This window comes from Strigops habroptila, chromosome 11, assembly GCF_004027225.2.
Source record: "Strigops habroptila isolate Jane chromosome 11, bStrHab1.2.pri, whole genome shotgun sequence".
NCBI lineage: Eukaryota > Metazoa > Chordata > Aves > Psittaciformes > Psittacidae > Strigops > Strigops habroptila.
In genome coordinates this window covers 35,054,011-35,075,903 of record NC_046360.1, presented here as the reverse complement: position 1 = coordinate 35,075,903, position 21,893 = coordinate 35,054,011, and the positions used below count along the sequence as shown (strand labels likewise).

The following is a 21,893-nucleotide window of genomic DNA, read 5'->3' as shown; positions in this document are numbered from 1 at the left end:
GTTACAGGAAGAGGTTTATAGGATATGAGCTTGACAAAGAGAAAAAGTATTATGGATGAGATGGAGCCTGGAAAGAAATTCATACACTAACCACACAAAAATTAATCTGAGAGCCTTGACTGTGCTGTTAATGATTTTAGACCTCATGCATTGTCTGGGATTTCTAGAGGTTTTACATTTACAGTACAAAAGGGTATTTGTGGGACCTGTACTCAAGAGTGGCATTTGATTGATTGTACATACGCTGAGACAGAGAATGATTTAAATGCAAAGCATATTGCTGTAACATGGGAACAAAGGAGTGAAAGATGCTTACTAATTAAAACATAGGATTTTTGATCCTAATCTCAGTCATTGTGGGGCAAATGAAGAGCAGCACTTAGAGCAATTCATGGATTTCTCAATGCCCCTCCCCATATTGTTGGGGAGTTTTCTGTCACAAGGTGCCAGTTCAGTAAACCGGAAAGTATTTCTAAGCAGATTTTGTCATCAAAATACCCTGTTCCAACATTTTCAGAGGAGAATTTTTCCACCTTCCTGCTAGAAATACTTTCTCATCTTGAAATGTAACCCTGTTTATAGCAAAAAAGAGAAAAATTGGAGAGCTTTTTACCTCCCAAATAAACCTTTCGGAATGACTGATTTGTTCAAGATTCTTCTGTCACGAAAACTGTAAATACCTAAACACATACCAAGCAAAAAAAAAAGTATATTTAAAGTGCTTTTGCCAAAGCAGGAGCTGCACAGAAGGACAGAGTGTGGGGGGCCCTGGCAGTGTTTAACCCTTCGCTGCAGTAATCAGTCAGCTCACTGTGATCCCAGCGCCATGGGGTGACTGCTCACTTGCCACTTGGACTAGCTGCTGGCACAGCCCCTCAGGCCTCTGCTGACACATGACGTGGCTGCTGGGGACAGGGACAGGCACAGCCATGCTCCCAGGGGCATTCCTGAAAGTGCACACACCTTCGTGTCACGCACATGCAAGTACCTTTGCAGGTCTGCACGCGTTATCTCCAGTTTAGCTCTCGCCTATTCACCTTTGGGAGAACAAAAAAGCCAGCAGCCAGCACTCTGCAGGTTGCTGCTGAAGGGGATTGTGCCCAGCAAGGGAAGAGCGAGGTGCTGGATGTGCCCAAAAGAGCTGCATGGCTTTTAATATCTGTATACTAAGGCAGTTTAAACAAGCATTTGAGCCCACTTACTTACTTATTATAGCTTAACTTAGGGTCAATAACTCTGACTAGCTCTGGGGGTATTTTTGGAATTAAGCTACCAAAAGACTATTCATCTGACAAATCCATATGGCAGGAAAGAAGGGTAGAATTGCTAGCACGGAAGAGTAAGATCTCTCTTCTCATTACCATTTCTTTTACTTTCCTCATTTATAGTTGCACATTTTTAATTCTGTTTTGGTTTTTTTCTTTGCGTTCTAATTCATACATGCTATTCTGTGTTTGTCCACGGTCAAGGAATGATATTACTTTACAAGTCAGGGGTACAGCAGGTCATGACATTCACCACTGGAAATTCAAAATCATCCAGATTCAGAACCATCATAATTCACTGCTAAAGGGAATCTTTCAAAAGTTTCTGTCCCCATCCCTGCAGGGAACTTCACAACCCAATATTTCTAGATCAGACTTCATTATCCAGGTCATCATTTCAATTTATCAGTGCCTTGGAGCCTTCGGTATTCTCAGTGAGGATGGTGTCATGTCCATCAATCACCAGGCTGTTTCCACATTCCCAATTTTCTTCCATCTCCTTCAATCTTCAAAAAACTTCTGTAACCCTACATGGATGTATACTGGATGCAGACGCCTCTTACTTATGGTTTAAGCACAGAAACTGGTCTGCACAATAATGAGGGCCTTAGGAACCGTTTTCATTCTAGATCCTGTATATTATTATTTGTATTAAAGGAGGGGTTACAGATCTACCGGTGTCTATTTGAACTATAAGCATAGCAAACCAAAAAGCAATATGACGCATTGCCTGGAACGCTTACAGTTCAATCAGAAACTAAATGTTACATGTAATGAACAGGACCTGACAAAGCAAAGAGGAAACTGGGCCTCTGGGGCTATGCTATTAATTTCATCATAGAAAACACAGGTCTGGCCAAAGGACTGAAAGGGGAATTAGACCAACATAAGGCAGAATTTGAAAAGAGTCCTGAAGAAAAGGGCAAGAATTATTATGTACAGTGAGTAGAAAACAAAGAGTTAGCAAAAGGCTTTAAGGAAGGGGGAGACAAACTGTACGGATTTCCCTGCTGCTTCCCCATCTCTCTACAGGGGCAGCACAATCCTGGCTTTGAAAATATACGCGCTGACATCCCATCAAAACCCACCCCAATCTAAGTACAGAAATAGGAAGAAAATTATGAGACTTAACAGCCCTGAGACTACTGAATTTGCTGCACCAATTACCTATCTGCAATATTGCATATTCTCCAAGCAAATACTATTAGTGTGGTTCTCAAAGCAATTCACAGAGACTGCTGTAATTTAATTTCATCAAATCATTTTTGGGCATCCTTCAAGCTTTCGAGAGAATCATGGTTCTTAAGAGTAAAGCAAACAAGACCATTTGTTCCCATGTTTCAGTACAATCTGGTTTTCAAGAACTTGCTTCTTTCTCCCATGTTTTTTCTACATGAATTTTTATATTTGTGTAGAGGTAAGAAAAATCTTTGCATTTCTCAAACACCACCTTTTTTTGTTTTTTTAAGAGAGCCAAAGGTGGCTTTCAATACTCCATTAAACAAGGACTCACATCTGCCAGTGTGCAGGGAAAGAAGGCTGAGCCATCAAAAGTATTGCAGTTACTGAATTTAATCCTTCTGATGCAATGAGCCTGCAATGCGATCTGATCAAATTTAAAGATTCAAACCTGAAGTCCAGTACTTCAGGTCCAGAGATAAGTAGACAAATAGTATGAAAGAGCAATCTGCTCTTTCTGTGGGCTTAAATAAACCCTGGACTCCACAGTTCAGGTTAAGATTTCTCAAGAATCCAAGCCAGGTGGATTGATTTAACACAGCATTAAAAAACCATCTGGGAAAGAAAAACACGTACATCAAAAACTAATCGTGAGACAATCTTCTCAGTGTAAAATAATTAGTGGAATGTGTGACATAAAATACAATTTCTGCATGTATACCCACACTGCCACCATCAGCCTCGCTTCCTCATTTATTTAGGTGAACCTGTAGTTGGCAAACAGGTACTTACTTACTCATGGATAACAGCGGAGGTGCTGAGCTGCTGGAGACTTCGACACTGCTGCAGAATAGAGTATGTGTTCATGTGTGTTTGTGCAACGGACGCTTGCTGTGCCATATTATCTTGTCTCTACAGATAAATTAGCTGCATCATGCTCCTGCCAGCTTGATTTGTTTAGCCTTTACAGAGTACAGAGTACACGGAGTTTCTTGTGATTGAATCTCATATAAAAGGTAAACCTGAGAGTTTATTCTGTGCTATGCTATACATCCACCAAGGCAGCTAGAGCATTTGCTGACTTGATGTTGAAAAGAAGGCTATAAAATATACCAGGGAAATCTTGAAACGTCACTCGCTTGACATAGTAATAAGAGCCCTGCATTAAGATGCAGAGCTGATTTCCCTGATCCATGAAATTGCCTGGATATTTAAGGCTTTCTCAAACAGAATCAGCACTAAACTCTCACCCTCCATTCCTGGCACAAGGACACCATGGGTTTTGTGTTCACCCAGAAAAACAGAGCTGAAAATTGCAGAGATAAATATTCTTTAAGAGAGGACCTAATTTCCTTCATTTCTCAAGTAACAAGAAATAAGTATTCAAAATGTCTTTAATGCTGGAAGATGGTTATGCTTGCTGACACACTGCTCAGAGACACTTGGGTTCTCTGTTATAAGTTTGTGAAATCTCTTCCTGTAAAACACAAAGTGTGCAAGTCTGTGACCACCTTTGGAGAGGGACATTGGCCCTCTCATAAATACGTGACAAGGCTGGAATAGACACAATCTGAGGACAGCGATGAAAAAGATTATGAAGGAATATATTGTATTATTTTATGGGCTGAGACCTGGGACATAGTTCAGAATTTGCTAGAAAATGTCTATTTCCAGCTGCTAAAGGGTAAGAGAAGACCCAGCTACACTTCTGAAGTATTGGTGAGCTAAGGGTCAGGTATAATTTCTTCCGAGGACCCATCCAATGCAAACACACAGACTGCAATAATGGGGGAACTTGAAAGGACCATAAGCTTCCCTAGAACACAGTCCTGCAGGCCCTGCTAGCTTAGATTCAAAGTAGGACAGTATCCACAAGGAACAGAGTACAGCAATATCAGAGCTACATGTTAGAGTATAAACAGCTTCCCATCAGGTAACTAGAAAGGTTTTAGCCCAAGAGGCTTTAAAGTATCCTGACATTGCAGTACATGATACATGGGACTGCAACCTGCCCACACCAGCACAATGAACACGTAACATGGGCAGACAATCTCACCACTGATTAATATCCAAAATCATACTGAAAGGGCAATATCCTTTAGACCTGGTCCATGTATTGCACATACGATTTTCAGAACCTCCATAGCAAAGAGAGACTAACTGAGGTCTAAGATTTTTCTGGACATGAGTTTCCATTCCTGGTTGACAAAGAAAGAGAATTTCCTAATCTTTTTCACATAAGTTCCTCAGTCAGTTTTTGTCTTCAGCTAGCTGATAGCTCTTCCCATTTTGTAGTAAAGCTTTGCACTGACCACTTTAACAGCCAGTACCCTCCCCTGCTTCCTGCAATTCTTTTCCTACATAGCACACACAGTAGCCTATATTTATACAGGTATCTAGAATCACAAAACACATGTAAAGGATTCCTGAGGCCATCTGGTATGTGACCCCATTCAAAGCAAGAATAGCTACACCCAGTCAGTTCCTGATGTACACTTGCCTACCCTACTGAAACAGTCTCCCCAAACTCCCTTGGATATTTTTTGTGATGCATTCCTATTCTTACTATTAAAATGTTCTTCTAATTAAAATTTTAATTGAATTAAAAGTTCCCTTAGAGGAAAGGCTGCGTTACTGTGCATTCTTCTACCTGAAGAAAAACACATATGGAAACACACGACACATTGAATTTAAGGTTCGTGAATTATATGTAAATCGCATAGGCGGGTTTTCAAATTTTCTGATTAAAACAGTTTAAATGGAACCAGCTATTTATGTATCCACCTGATTGTTCAATTTAAAGAAGATCTTGATCATAGTAATTTCACCCCCAATTCAAGTTTTGAAAGCTCTCAGTTCTCTGAAGAGAATAGTTGTTGGCATTTTTAGATGATAAGCATCCCAAAGTGAAGATGATAAATTAGTGTTGTCCAATGATGCAGAAAAGTAGAGAAATGCAAACTGTTAACCTCGGATTTATGAATAAACACTCTTTATTACAGCATCTAGGGGCTCTCAGCTGTAAGACCAGGTCATTTTCATCTCATTGCTTATTAAAAGTGCGAGAAGGAAGCACGAAGGGTGGCTACCATTTAGCGGGATATTGGATTAACCCTTAATACTCTTTATCTCCAGTAGGAATATGAAATGATACAGAATTTCTTGCCTTTTTAAGACCTATGTAAGCATTTGTTACTGTTCACAATCACAGAAGATGGGAATTTTTACATCTAGTTTTGCTTATTCGTACTAGGAAATTTTCTAAAATTTTAATATAATCATTCCCGTATCCTTTTCTTGACACAGAAAAAACAATTGTCCAAGATAGTAAAAGAAATCCTGTGATCTGCTTATTAAAACATGCCGGTATTATTGACAAAACTTACTTCAGAAAGTATTTAATGATTAATATTTCACCTATCAAAAGGCATTCCCAGTGAACCCCACCTAAAGCACTCTAAAGAGGAATCCGTTTGGTCACAGTACTGAAGTAAATTGTAATACATTCCTACATCACTCCTCAGCTTCCCAGAGCTTGGGAACTTTCTGATTTCTTCTTTCCCTCTCCCTATTACCTCTCTATTATATATTCAAAGCAGGCAACAAAAAGGAGCAGGAAAAATAAGGTCAATGCAGCAAACTGGAAAGAAGTAAATGTTTCTATACGCCATCATTTGCTTGTTTCCGTTATCTTAATCAACCCAAACAGCTTCTTTGAGACATCTAATTTGATTTTACAAAGTGCTAACCCACAGCCATATTTGACTTTCCTTTGATTCCAAATGTGAAAAATAGTCTTTATCTAATGTTCAGGCATATAATCTAACTACACATGCATTTGCATTTGCATTATGAGGCAGTGAAACATGGCTGGAGAGCCATCTTGGATGTTATCTATGTTATTACTCAAGTGGAGAGTATAATCATAAATCCTTCTCTTCCCCTCCACCCCCCATCTTTTTTTCAGAAGTACACTTAAAATCTGTGTTTAAGCTTCGCTGGCTCCATTACGTTTGAACTTCAGTAACAAGAATGTGATATGAATATGTAGGGAGAAGGCATAGACAAAAGGTATGTTTTCATAATGTGGTTCAGTTTAACTGTTCCTATAATTAGCTACAACTCATTAGGCAATAAAAAGACAAACAAAGAGATTATGAATGGAAGGGCAATATTTTCTCCGTAAAACAAACAAAAGGCTTAAACAGATGCCTCTTTTCTAAGGCTTTTCTTGCATAAATACACCCAGCAGCTTAGAGGAGACATTTTTATGATAGGAACTTCTTGTCTAGAAAGAAAACCTGTAAACATTATCCTGTGCAAATTCAATAAAAAGTATTTAAAGCTATTGTACACTTGGGATTTTTTGATCTCAAGGATAAAATAATGATACAGCAATGGTCCGCAGATGACTAGCTTTGATTTTTTATTAGTTCTTACAATTGTCTCTTAATTTGTATGCTGCATAATAAGCACTCACCTTCACCGTTTGTCCGGCTTCGGGACCATCCTGTAAGCAAAGGAAGAAGTGTCAGGTTAGAGGAACTCACAATGATCACACCAGAATTCAGATAATCTTACTCAATAATAATTTACACTGAATTGTACTGTATGTTAATTTAGCATATTTTCCTAGGGACCATTCAAGACAAAGGTTTTGGACAAGACACCTTTCCATCTCAGGCCATGGCAAAGTGAGAAACCAGATCTTAGACCATAAAAAACAACAGTTGTCATTTTTCATTCTTTCAGATCATATTTTTGAATAGTTAGAAATAGATTTCTGATCCCTGTGAATAGAAAATCATACCTGTAAGTGAGAATTTAATCAAAGAATGCTTACTTAAATTCTTATTCTAATGAAATAGGCTTAGTTTTACGATTTGCTTTAAACAGAGCTCTTTTTTTGGCATAAAAACACCCAGCAAAAATAACTGAAAGGTCAGAATTGATAACATATTTACATGGCTACATCTCTCTGCCTGCACATAAATAGCTGTGAGGAGGAACTACCCATTTCCATCACAAGCAGTGGGTTACCTGATGAACAGCATGATGTGGCTGCCTTCTCTAGGTCAATCCTGCAAAGACTTCTTTGAAGGAAGAGTATTTGCTGAAATACTCACAAGCAAGCACTGCACTTGGGAGTGTTTGCAGGCTTATTCCAAAGTTTTGTAGTTACTAATTATTCACACTTTGCTGCTTTGCCTTTTAGGTTTAATTCAATGGTGAATCTGGGCAGACTGCAATGCAGTCATTGTGCTGCTTTTTTTATCATGATTATTTCACATTTATTGAAGTTCAAATGTCCTTTTGTCATTGGGCTAGGGAAGAAGGTTGAAAGCTTGATAAAACAAACCATTAAACCTCTTTTAGTTGCCTGGTTTACAAACCTGAACTGAAATGGTGAGTGAGGTGCTGCAGAAGTGTTTCTCCACCACATTGCCAACCCTTTGCGCCGTACAAAACAAATCCGCCACTTCCTCAGGACACAAGTCACGGAAACGCTCCACCGGCCGCAGAGGACAAACAAGGACATCTGAAGGTGCTATTGTCAAGGCACAAATGCAAGTTTGAGTGGTCCAGAAAGACAAGTGTCTCAATCCCCAGCCCGTACCTGCTTCTGATCACCTTTGAATTGCCTAAACTCTTTCTCTCTGAGGATTATAGCTACAGCAACTACAGTATAAGGTTAAATACAGAGAATCATATGATACTCAGATGCTTTGTTCTGAAGATTCTTCAAATCCCTTAGATATGGGCAAAATAACTAAACTAAGGTCCAGTAGGTGTCCCTGCTCACGGCAGGAGGCTTGGAACGACATAATCTTTAAGGTCCCTCCCAACCCAAAACATCCCCTGATCCTGTGATGTGTTAAGACTGGAACATCTTACGGAAATCAAAGTTTTCAGACTCCACGTTACCACTTTGATGGGGAGATGTTCATATTTAACACCTCGGAAAGTCTGAGACATTTCCTTTTGTGATTAAAAATGGAGGAAAGCCAAGGGAATTTATGAAGGGTTTGCACGTATGATCTGAGACAGCAGTTTTACAATTCTTTTCCACATATGTGGTATGTACTTTTGAAAATCTTGATCTTGCACGTCTAATTTTAGGTACTTAAATGTGAAAAGCTGCCCATATGCTGATAATAGCACATCACTTATTTCTACATCCCGTTCAGAAGGAATGCTCACCTGTTATAAATATTATGTTCTTAGAAACACATTAAGATAATTCAGATTATTCCCTTTTAAGCGCAGTGTTCACAACGCTGTAAATACACTTTGATTTTATTCTACCTTGGTGACTGCGCTTCACAAGTCAGTGAAATGAAGCTATAAAGCAAACAATGGAAGTACACAGACACTATTCACAGCCATCTGATCTGCTGCGTTCACAGAAATTAATAATTGCCACGATTCCTCACTTGAAAGTCAATTTTATAACATTATTAATAGGGTCCAGAATAGCAGAGCTTTGGTTGTGTAAATCCAACAGGCAGGTACTTGGGACTTGATTCTCATTTTAATTCCCCGCAGACAGGACTTTTTTTTCTGACTTACAATATTGTGTTTGCAGAATAAAGACTTTAAAATCACCTTTAACACCACTTGAACTTTCATGAGCAAAGGCTATGAAAAATAACAACTTCCTTTCTTCAGTACTAAGGCAGGTGTCCAAAGGACTAACTCCAGAAAACTAAGTTCCATGCCATTGTATTACTCATCTTTACTTTTACTGCATCTTGAAGCCTTCGATTATTCAGGAATATTCTCTATACTCCCGGAAAGGTAACTCAGAGATGCTCTGTAGTTCACAGGTTCACATAAAGGTTACATCAACCTGATTTTCAAGAACCGCATGAGACATTTGGAATAAAGATTAATACACGCAAGAGATGGGGTCGGAACTAGATGATCTTAAGGTCTTTTCCAACCCAAGCCATTCTATGATTCTATGATTTATTTCCACAAACGGACAGCCAACATGTTTACATTCACCAAGTTTATCGTAGGCATTACATTTATAATTCTTATTGCAGAAAAACTCAGACATTTTCTGGAAGTGAAGAAGTAAGGGCAGGTTTTGATCATTTTCCAGAGTCCAGATGAGGACAGACAAGATTGTAATGGGTATTTGCTAAAGCAGGAGCAGATTCTCTGAGCGAGCTCCCAGCAGAACAGGAGATGACTGGCCCCAGCTGTGGGTGTTAATCTGCGGTGAAAATCAGGCCCCCCACAGCATCAGCTATGCCATCAGTATTCTCTTTTTTTGCTCGTTACAACTTACCATATTAAAGCTTAAGAAAGGAGAATTATGTATTTAGAAAGCAGGTACTTGGAAATAAACCAATCCTGGATGGGGACAAAAAGCCTAGTTTTGTGGGGTTTAGTTCTAAAATGCTGTGCCTCTTGGCAAGCTACTGGGCATAATAAATCTCCTGTAATTCATTTGTGCCTTCCCAGCACACTATACAAAGCACTTCCACGAAGGATGCTATTGGCTGAACTTAGGGCCCAAGGGAAGAGCTGGAAACTTGCTTGGCAGACCTGATTTCCATACCAGGAATAAAGGAATAGAAAAACTAATTAATTTTACTCATAAAAAGGAAATCCATGTCAACACTAAAACAGGAAAAAGGACATTCGCTTAATCCGAGTTCATTTTTCAAAAGGAGAGAAGGGAAGCTTTTACCCTTAGGGCATCTGATACTTAAGTAGATAATTATCCTTCTTCTGCAGCACTGCTTTATTATCATGGGTCAATGAACCATTTATAAATGAAGAATTTTCCCTCACTTACCTCTAAGCAAAACTGCTGGTTACATTAAGACAAGTTTCCTTTTCTCCTTCAGAATTTCTTCCTAGGAGTTTCTCACCCTCTCAGTCTCGCACATGCCTCACCAGCAATCGCTTGTTCTCTACCTAGCTCAGGGCCACAGCCACAAGTATGAGTTTTTGCATTAATCATGGTTTCTTCAACCTTCTGTTAACACCGTACTACTTGCCACTGTGATGCATTGTGAAAAACATGGGCTAAATGCTGCTTGGGAGAGCTTTTGTTTCCATAGCTCATAGCAGAGGGAGAGAGTGCTGGTTGTGACCAGCACAGGACATCTGTTTTCTCTTCTTAATTCTGTCACTAATCTGCTCTGTCATTTGGGCAAGTTGTCTCTGTACCTTTCTATCTCTTCTACCACATTTTATCTGTCTTATCTGCTTAGATAGTATTTGCCGGTTGGCGCAGTGGATGTTTCCCTATTGAGTCATGAGGCTCTTTGCTCACGGGGGGCTGCAAAGCACTCCTGCAATATCAAACAACGTGCCCATAAACCATGTTGATCTGCAAAAAGGATTTTCACTTCCTCCTCATATTACCAAGGCTCATTTACAACTCAAACTAGATTTTAACCATATTTGTGTCTTTCAATGTGATAAATAATTCAAAGGCACAATCACACACTGGAGCATCTTTACTGAACTTTCCATCATTTCAAAATAATTCTACAAAGAATAGTGATAGAAATTCTGAATCAGAGCTAAATTAACATGAGAATGTAATTAGGACAACATTCAAGTTATATTTAACTATGAATACATAAAAAGGCAAATGTTAGAAGGAATTCATGGATCTGAGGTCATTAGGAAAACAACCATCCACTGCAACTTTGGATCATAGTTTATAACTACGGTTTTTAACACCAGGATAGTTTTTAACTTTATATCCTGGTCAGATTTCAATCTGGATAAATGTTCAATTCACCTCAAAATTCTTCTGAAGTTTAAAATTAGATAAACTGTTCATTGCTTTCTGCAACTACACACTGCAAACACTGCTGTGAACTACTACGGATATGCTTCAGGTGACTGTGTATTAAAGATGCAAGTGAAAGTGAGTCTGTACTTATGTCTACGTGCAGTTACTCCTGAGACAGAAGCATCTACTGCCATCTGAGATGCCTCAGGGCATCCAGCTGCCACTCCAGAAGGGCAGGAGTCTTCCATACGTCTTTTGTCCTATTAGTCAGCCAGGTGGGAAGCCTCAGTCCTCTTAGGGTATCTGATATAGCAATAGGTGCCTATGTTTGGACAATGGCCCCCACCTTTACAGGGTGGCTCGGCAGGACAAGGGGCTGATACCCAGCAGACGTACCGCATGCGTGAAAACAGCATTCTGCCTTCAGAGAGTTTGAACATTATGTTTCCTTTCTCTAACCACCGTAATTAATAATGCTGTGATTTCTTCATTCATTCTGAACTGCTACTGACTGATGAAGTTTCTATTTTTAAGCTTTGATGTGCACAGCTGTTATTTCCTTCAAATTCTCTGAGTCAGTCCACATCGTTAGAGTACGTGCAATTTAATATGTCAACTTCTCCATTTTAAGGAGTGGAAAACCTTTACACCTTATTATAATCTGTGATCATATGTTCCCCTCTCTGGATCTTGCAGGAGTCTCTCAACAGCCTTACTTATTTTCCTAATACCTAAATACGCATACACAAATCAATATGCATACCCTCACACACACTAGAAGCTTCATTAAAGATTCATTAAACAATTAGGAATGTCAGTATTTTCCAATGACTACCAGTAGAGAGTAGACTAAAACTCCAGGTGTATTAGTGGAAGTGCATAACCATAAAGTAGCAGTAAAGCAACACTGGATCAGACTCAATACCCTCAAACTGGCCTAAAACCTAAGGGATGACCTATGATTTCAACAAAATCACTCATCCTTATATATTGGGTACAGCAGACTCCTCCCTGCACAACCTTGGGAGGGTTGTTTAATGCACCAAAGCCCATGAGCCTCCTCCATAATTCAAATTAACAGCCTCTGCTTGTTGGTCTACTAAGATTGGAACAGTCCAGACTCACGGCCAAGCAAGCACGGTTCAGCAAGTTTCTCCACATCAGCAGAGCAAGGATGCTGAAACACATGTGCCAGCTGTAGCCCTCAAGAGTCAAGGTTGCACACATTAATGTAAATCTCTTTTACTCTTTCATTGCCTTTTTCAACCATAACAACTGGAGCCCTATGAGACTAGCAATCCAAGGCAATCACTGCAATGTGGTTCTGCAATGGGCACTGTCAAACCTTTATACAGTTGTGTCAAGCACAGGTACAAATTCCCAAGGAACTAAGTATTGAAGGATATGCTCACACTGGAAATCATGGGTCACTACTGAGAAGTGAGCATTTGTTATGTGCATAATGATTTTAAATTGATCAGAGAGGAGAGAGAGCAAAACATATGGCCAACATCTGCATGCTGACCACTTCAAATGCAGTTTTCCTTCCACTAATACACAGAGTGGAGGCTGAAATTCAAAGGCACAGTAGCAATTCTTACTTGCTTTATCTGAATTTTGACTTTGAAGCCTAAATTATTGTAATTCTCTATTTAAGGTCTAAGACAGGCTCTATGCTCCTTTCAATGGGATTCTGATCAACCCCACAAAGCACCCATTATAAATTTTCACACACAACTATCAAGGTATACACGTTCCGTAATGTTGGGAAAATGGCCTTTGGGGGGTCACAAAAGAAAGAAAACAAAAAAGAAAGAACCCCCCAAGATGTCAGAATTCCTTTTATGTGACAAGCGTTAGAACTAAACATAGCTTTTTCCTGGTTAAGTCCATTAATTTGCTACATAGAAAAAACATACTTTCTGTTTTGACTTCTGTTTTATTCCGGAATTTGAACTTCAAACAGAACAATTCAAAGCTTTATAAAGGAAAAAATTAAAGGCTCTCCAGGTAATGACATTCTAACAATGGGAATAGGTTTTTTTTCTCCTTTGTCTTTTTGAGGACTCACTTAAAAATCTTAAAATTTACATGTTTTTGTTAACATGTGAGGCCTTAAAAAGAACAAAATACAAGGGGAAAAAGGCAGAATATCTTAAAGTGAAAGGTAACTGCTTCTTTATGAAGCTCTTGGGTTTAACCAATGTTGTTAATTTTCTAAGCGATTTACTACAAAAGGTTTTAACATAGGAAAACAATTCAGTTTCAATGTGTAACATGGTCAGGAATCCATAGCTTACGTTGGGATGGAAATACTGTTCCTATTTCCATCTTTTTAAAAGTCTCTCACAACAGCTTGGGAAACTTATAAAAACTGACTTTTTCCTTAATGCGGCCCAAACTACAGTACCTATGGAGATTTAGTATTACTTCATGTATTTCATAAGCTTGGGTGAGTAACTTTAAGCACAAGCGCCTCTGCCTCTCCCTCCCAGCTGAAAACGCCCCAGTCATTTACAGAGCAACTCCTGCCTTGAAGATGAGCAGGGCTTTGTTCATTTTAGGATTAATACTGACTGCAGCACCATGGACTTCGCCACCATCTCTTTCTAACAGCAAAAAACATTTGAAAGACACGTAGAGATGGTCTCCCTTGAATATGAGGCTGCCCAGCGGCCAGTTCAGCCCTCAGTGAGGTGGGAAGATAGTACCTTAGTGTGGCGGCTGGGAGCTCAGTGGCCAGAAGAACCAGCTGCAGAAGACTGTAAGAAATTATTATTTCTAACTATCTCATGTGTCTGTATGAAAGACCCCTTCTGCAAGTGATGGGAATGCAGAAATAATGTGCTGTGGGAAGCCGGCTGAGGGATTATTCTTTTCTTATACTCCATTTTACGTGAATGTGCATCAAGTGCCCCAAGCAGAGAGAATCAGTCAGATGAGGCTTCAGGTATTAAAACTCAACACAGTGTTGTCCCCAGATTCAACTGAGGAGCATAGGCAGGGGTATTGAATTCATCACTGCATCTAAGCAGAAGTTTTCTTTGTTCAAAAGGTCTAATTGCTAGAAGAAAGCAGCCCCATAGCTCAGAAAAACCACAGGAGAATGTGTGACTAATAAAATTAATATGACTGAAAAACAACTGCCAGTCATTTAGCTTTTTTTCTGCCCTTGAACAATTCTTCACATTTTGAAGGCTACAGGAGCAATTTCTCCATGTGAAGAAAACAATAATGGTTCCACAGACACTGCCTATAGGAGAAATTAAGAAGGAAGCAAGAACATCTGAAATAGTGCCCTCATGTACAGAAATAAAGCATCAAAAAGCCTTTAAAAAGGAATCAAATACTTATTCTGCTTCATTACGACACCAATACGTCAAGGTGTCAATTCAGTCCTCACTAAACCCACTGAATTAGGATGTACATGAAACCGCAGTAACGCAAGAACTGACGTTTCTCCCCCAGGACAAACCTTATTCAATAAGATGGAGTGACTCACTTTTGGAAGGAAATCCGTAGAGGCTATCTGCATTAAGAGTGAGCATTCATAATAGGAACTGGTGGAGGAGCACTCTTTAGTGGGTTTTACATGTAGAACTTGATTTAAATATATTTTAGAAGGCTGCTTTGGTACAGTACAGGGAATAGTACATCATGGAACTTGCAAGTCTGGGAGAAAACTTAGCTGTGAGTGCTAAAGATGATTAAGAACCAATGAAAATGTTGTAAAATTACAAGAAAAACTTAAAAATTGCTTCAGACTATTAAAACCACACACTGCATTTTTTTTATCTTGCTATGCCACATCTTAGCATTAATAAAAAAGTCATTAAGACAAGTTATCTAAGCACAGTTGATCCTGATAAGGCAGCTCAGTACATGTTTACAGTAACACAGAAGACCAGATTTATGCAATAAACCAGAGAATTAGTGGTTCCAGCAGAACCAAGAGCAATCAGTATAAATCTTTGACATGGATCCTTCTGCACTGTGTTAAGTGCACTGGTTTAAGACCACACTGCAGCTTTTATACAGCGGGATTTTTAACTCTACCTCATCTTCTCATCCCACTGAAGCTACTTAAAATAATCCTTCATGTCAATAAAAGGTGCAACAGTTCCAAGAAACAAACAAGAAATTGTATTTTACATCTAATTTAAATACAGATAGGGCTTATAGTTTAAATCATGCTAGATAGCACACCAAAGTACTGCTCCTCAGAATACAATGACTCCACAAGACAGAGGGCCACAGCAGGGAAATGTGAGATTCAGAACTGTTCACTTTTCATTTTAAACAAGCCTTTCATATATTTGATATTCTCTTTAAATGCCTTTAGGGTATGTCAAGTAGGTCAACTAAAAGCTCAGTTCCTCATAGCAAGTGGTATTTTACTGTAGGATTCGTCCTTTTCTGCTAGTTACTGACCTCAGGGGCAGCCTTGGGCAATAGCAGGTGCTTAAGTGGAACCACCATGAGAACAGCCATAGGAGAGTTTGTGGCTCAGAAACATGCCTCTGATCAAGTTCCATTTGGTGGAAACTTGCTGCAGACCTAAAATTACATTTGTACCAGGAATCACAATCACATTCTAGAATCGCATTAAGCTTTTGATTTTGGAAGGCCCAAAAACAATAACCAGTGGCTACTGGAAATGTAGAAGTCCCAATATGAAGGACTTCATCTGCAACTGTTATGATGCTCTACACAAAGCTGGTGCTTTATGGCAGTGAAGTACCTTGCTGCTTAGGAAGTTTCATTCCTCCCATCCTCTTCTGTTTTCTCCAGAATTAAGTTACCCCAAAGAAGGTTCTCTTAGACATGCTGCTAGAGAAGCTGCTATCAGATCCACTTTCTCCAACTATATATCGATGGTAGATTATTCAGAGCTTTACTCATACTCTTTATAACTCTGCACTAAGTCTATGCTGAGCAGCACAGAGAAAGACAAGCTTGTGGCAGCACGTGCCAGACCAACAGTGCCTTCATTTCATAACCAGTGAAGCATCTGCTGGAGCAAAGCAGTACAAGATCAATTATCAGAGCATCACTAGGGACAATGAATATGCTTGGATAATCAAGGTTTCAGGTAATGAAGGTAATTTTGAATGTAATCGATAGATAATGAGGAACATGAATAATAGGGAGTTTTGGAAAACTGAATTTGGGTAATTCAGACTTTCTTACACTAAGTGTATTCCTCAAAGAATATTGTAATGTATGCTGGGATAGTCGAAGTTTTCAAATGGAATAAACCACCTGATTCCCATTAATTCTCAGAAGTGGTTTTCTACCTGATTCTGTGAGGGCATTCAGGAAACAGCTCCGATTAAAGTCAACGGAGAGCTGTGTTTGTCTTAAGCTTGAAGCTCTCATGGCATATTTTGTACGCTTAGTTACAAAAATTGCTTCTAAAGCAACAGGATGGGCTCTGCTGTTCTAGGGAACTATTTCATGAGAGTACAATGAGCCTAAATCACAAAGGAGAGAAAGAAACTTGAAAAAAAATCAATAATTCCTATACTCCTTGCAGGAATGGCTTAGCTCTCCTTGAGAACATCAGCACCTTTAGGAACCGCCTGGAAAACAAGAGAACCTTCTATCTGCCTATGAAAGAGCTGTTTAGCACACCTGCATGCCAAAAAGGCAAATCATTTGCCCTGCAAGGTCACATCTTTGCTGCTGCACCTAGAAATGTCCCAGTGTACTTCCATCAGTTCCTTTGAATGCTTAAAATTGCAAAGTCCATGATAAAAAACCCAGATGAGTATCTTTACCACACTGGCTAATACGCAGTTGAAGTGGATGTAGTAGAGCGATGACTTTGCAAGTAAAAGAGTTTATTATTGGTTTTGCAAATGTTATTACTTCTTTGTTGTTTAGCACGACCTACTTAAAACTGTTGACAGCCCAAGGAGTTCTACATCATTCACCAGTGAAGTCCAGGAGCATGCACATACCCTTTCATGCATTCAGGAGACAGGAGGTGACCCTTAGCAAGGCAGGGAATCAGCCTGCAATCAGCTGCAGTAGAGGGAAAAGTGGGGTGGAAATACCAAAGACCCTGGGCAGTGTTTTAAGCAGAGATTCAGAGGCAGTCCAACACGAAGAGAAATTATTTTAAGCCGCTATTCTTTAGCTACTTAATTTTGACAACTTATTTCATATCTGCTTTAACACAAAAAGCTCGATACCTACAAGATAGTGCATGTGTCAGGGCAAAATGCTCCCAAAGGTGCATTTTCCCTCACCTGCCAGGAGAGTCAGTTTTGGATAAGTCATACTTAAGAGCTGAGAAAATCTACAACAGATGTAGAGTACATCTTCAACATGAAACTATCTGTATGAAGCCATCCTTTTAATACAAATTAAAACTCAAGCAGAGATGGTAAAACACAGCTTACAAAGCACCTGAGACAATGAAAGCTATAGAGGAAGGAATCAGGAAGTAAGGTCTCGCCTGTTTTTCACTTGCATAATAAGCCCTTTCGGATAAGGACAACAGGGCTCTGTGTCATGATTGCCTCTGTAGATGCTACTCTAATACTATTATTGTCATTAGTGCTCATTGTTCCCAGCTCCGCACATCATAGCCAGGCGCTTCAGCAGGCGTGGTACATAAATTCATCCTCTCATCGAGGACTCCTGCAATATTCAAGAACATGAGAACGAAGAAGACAAACTAGCAGTTTAACTCTGAATAACCTTATTTCATGTGAGTGTCATCTGAAACCATCACTTTAATGTGATTATCTGTTTTTATTATTTCCTTTCTGTGGACTTGGAATAAAGACACAACTGAGACTCTCTCAGACACGGTCACTGGCATCATTACAGTCTTTCTACTGTCATCAACAGAGATCAGATCTGTAAATCAAGTTAGACTGTAAGGGCTACTGAAGAGCAAGCACTCTTTATCATGCCATTACATAACCCAAGCTATCACTTCCTCTGGCTCACTGAGAAAAACAGAGTGTTTTCGTTCCTTTGCGTAACCAGAGGAGTTCTTAATGCACAGATTATTGACTTAGTGGGGTTTTATCATGTCTCAGTGTACCAGGGGATTTCTTAATCCAGGACTTCTTTACATGATCTATTTTCATGGCTCTTTTTATTGTCACAGTCTGTCATTATGATGATTTGCAAATCCAGAACCAGCATTTGCTTAGCTCCTTAACAGGTGCTCAAGGAGGAAGAGGGGGAAAGCATTTCCCCCCTTTCATTTGCCCTCTCACAATCCATAAGCGTCAAACCCCATCACACACAGCATGACAAAACCCCTGCAGGGCTGACAGCAACAGGGAGTTGTGTGGCACAGTGTTGGCTTTCTGCCCACAGCAGCATTTCTACATCAGCTCATCACCTTCACAAAATGAGGATGGAGATCCTCCTTTGCTGCTCTCCACAGACATCAGTACACATTCTCAAGGAGCCAAGTCCATCAGACCCATGCTCTACAGAAACAGGAGTCTCCAAGAGCAAATATGGGTCTCAAAATGGTCTGCTGGACGTCAGTTGTTAGGAAAAGCTACTCATGTTTGTTTCCTTTGTCGATACCACTGAAAAGTACCCAAAGATATTTATCCCTAGTACAGGGTCACTGCTGCGAAAAATAAATGTTCCAAAGCAAATGGTGATGCCACATAACTGGAAAAGGGAGACCCTCAATGCCTTAGACTTGTGAGATCAACAATAAACATCAACTGAACAAGGGGTATGAAGAGATGTTTGCTCCTGTCTCCCCCTCCCTCGGTGGGTTTCTGCTCAGTAGAGACCTGAACCTGCTCTCTGACTTCCCATTCTCTCCTCCAGTTTATTGAGCCCCAGTTGCATAGGCCCAAATAGAAACATCCATATGAACCTCAATATCTGCATGAAGCTCCCTATGACTGCTGTACAGTGCGAGGACAGAATGCACGGTTACCGGATGCTTTAGGCTGAGATCCACCAAGGCAAGCACCTGATTTGATGGCCCTTCAAACCTTACATCCTATCTCACCCTTGCTAACGGATATTTCCTTTGCCACTGTTGGAATCAGTGTGGGAAGACCATTGACACTGCCAACTACCCACAGGCCTAAAAGACTCACTGGAGCAAGGTCTGAGTATCTGTTAGCACTTCACAACATGTTTAACATACCCCCAAAGATTTGGGCTGTGATCTCTGGTTTGGACCTCTCAGTGTTACCATAATACAAGCTGATAACAACAATATGTCACTGTGCTTGTTGCTAGCAGACAGTTCCCTGAAGTGAAGAAAAAAAACGGTTTAAATCTGACATGTTATCAATGTTAAGAAAGTAAATTTATGCCAAAAGAACTCCAACAAAGAAAGATGACAGTACTCCAACTGAACCCTGGATGTGAGGGAGAAAACTGATGTTGAATTCCGTATCACAAACTTTGTTCCAGCAAACAAATTTCTACATCTCTGTGTTTCTTCTTTAAATTACAAGCACACAGCATTTCTTGGGGGTTTATGATCACCATCAAAGCCGTCTTGCTGAGAAACATGGATGTTTTTGTCTTTCTGAAGGTCACAAAGTAGATATCCCATATCTAGGGGCTGAAAGAGCAGGATCATTTGGTACTCCTCCAAATGAAAGCATCTCCACTGTCATTTGTTCAGCTTCCTCTTGTTAAGCTGCTGGATGTGAATCACCCAGCGACCTCCCAACATGTCAGTGATAGTTATAAAACTCATGTCTTGCAAAAGTGATGTGCATGCCTGTTGCTCTGCAAATTAAGTACATGTTCTCTACAGAGCTCCCTTGAACGTGCCTCTCTGCACTTCACATGCAACCCCGTGCTGAAACTTACCACTGGTGTGAGAAATACTTGTGAATCATTTTTCCTGGGCTTTGCATTACAATCTTAGGCTTCTTATCGGGCCAGTCAGAACCTGGTGGCACAGTCATTCCTGGGTGCATGTCACTGATACAGAATGGAAGACACAAGAGATGCCTAAGCGGAAGCAAGCAAACTAATAGCAGTATAACTAAGAAAAGGCAGAAAACACTGCTTTTCAGTTGTTTATAGGAACTTCAAAGTTCTCCTCAGTTATAAATCATTCTGAGCTACCAGTCTGCCTAAGGATGGCTGTGCTTTTGAAGGTGAAAGCTTGAAGATCAGACCTTGGGTGATAAAAAGAATGTTGGTTCCACTACAGACAAAGTCGATTGCAGAGGAGATAAAATGGTGTCCAAGAATAGGATAGATCAGGCTGAGATGCTTTTGCCACGCAACTAGTAACCAAGAGATAAAAGTGCTTCTACAGGATAGATTTTCAGTAGAAGAGAACTCAGCTCTTTTAAGCCACATTTGTCATCAGAAAGCGTAAATAAAACTTCCCTTTGACTACCACTTTCTTTGGGCATTTGATTAGAATGGAAAGTTACTGAATAAAAACCCCAACTTCTAAAACAAACTTAAAAAACCCAAAAGTAATTCTTAAACCAACAGTGAACAATTTAAAAAGCCCTTGCAGCCAAGATACCAGAATCGTATTTGTACTACTAATTTGTAAGTGCAAGATAAGCAGTTACCAATGGAGATGAGAAGCCGAAGAATTGTAAGAGGGAAGAGAAGTTGTTCCGTAGCAAAAACGTGCCCGGGATGTCCTCAAAAGAAGAACCAAAAACTGATTTAATGTTGCTTCAATGTCTTCTGTTCCAGAAGCAGCTCATCAGACTGTGCATGGAAACAAAGAACTGGCTCATAGAAAAAAACAACTTTCAGACAAACTATGTTTAGAAAGCATTAAAAAAAAATTTAAAAAATAAAAATCAGCCTTTTCCTGTAAGAAAGTGATTTGTATGTAAATATCCCCCAACATTTGTCACCAAAACTCAAGGATTTTGAAGTGAGAGAAGTGTTTTTTAATATAAAGTTTATCACTGCTTTGATGAAATGAGATGCCAGCTGCGAGGGTGCTGCTGTCTCCTGTAATAGCACTTAAAAGGATGGAAAATGGAGCTCTAGCTTGTGCTCGCAGGCAGAGCTGACACCACACGTGTTGCACAGCTTTGACACCTAAACCTCCGGTGGCAGCAGCTCAGACATCAACAGGCCTATATTTAAAAGTAAAACACTAGACTTAGTGGCAACCTCTATGACCTGAAGTGCTACAAAAATGCATGGAATACTCACATATTACTTATAATGATTTTATGTTTTCCAATAAGAGGAGGAATAGGGAGCCAATGTTTGAATAAAATAAAAAGCACATTGCTGCTGAGAAAGAATGGTCAAACTCGTGTCATTTCATGTGTTTTAACCCTCTATCAGTTTGCTCAGATGAGTGTGTTTGCCCTTGGGCATCTTGGACGGTTTCACCTGACCCTTCTAGCCAGCAAGAAAAGAAGCAGGAAAGAAGCCGAGCAGGAAAGAAGCACCACAAATTGCCCCCAGAGCCATGCCTCCCTCCCCAAGCCCCATGGAAGGGACAAGCCTTCCAGCACACTTTAAAGGTCAACAGGAACAAACTCAAAGCCATGGGGCCCACTTAGAGAGTGCCTTGTCAGCAACTCCGCTTTGGCAACATTCAATAACCCCTCCATTCTTTTTAATCACACACTCTGTATTTTTATCTGCACTTACATAGATCCTGAAATACTAAAATCTTACAAGGAGGAACTTCCTCCTTTCCCAGTAATTTTGACCTCAACAAGTACTGGAAAATT

The 21,893-nt window shown here is 39.8% G+C and overlaps 1 protein-coding gene across 5 annotated transcripts in view; it reads right to left on the bottom strand.

The window, feature by feature from the left end:
• FHIT (fragile histidine triad diadenosine triphosphatase) overlaps nucleotides 1-21,893 on the bottom strand; it is a 550,770-nt gene that overhangs the window by 131,534 nt on the left and 397,343 nt on the right. For 3 of the 5 annotated variants that reach the window (XR_003993747.1, XM_030501535.1, XM_030501537.1), the window contains exons 4-5: nucleotides 7,838-7,983; nucleotides 6,925-6,954 (exon numbers count right to left, since the gene is read on the bottom strand). Coding sequence is in view for 4 of the 5 variants with exons in the window: in XM_030501535.1 (XP_030357395.1) it covers nucleotides 6,925-6,954; nucleotides 7,838-7,983 (176 nt within the window). In the remaining variant the exon portion in view is untranslated. The remainder of the gene's footprint in view (nucleotides 1-6,924; nucleotides 6,955-7,837; nucleotides 7,984-21,893) is intronic. The other 2 variants (XM_030501539.1, XM_030501538.1) reach the window with 1 other exon arrangement.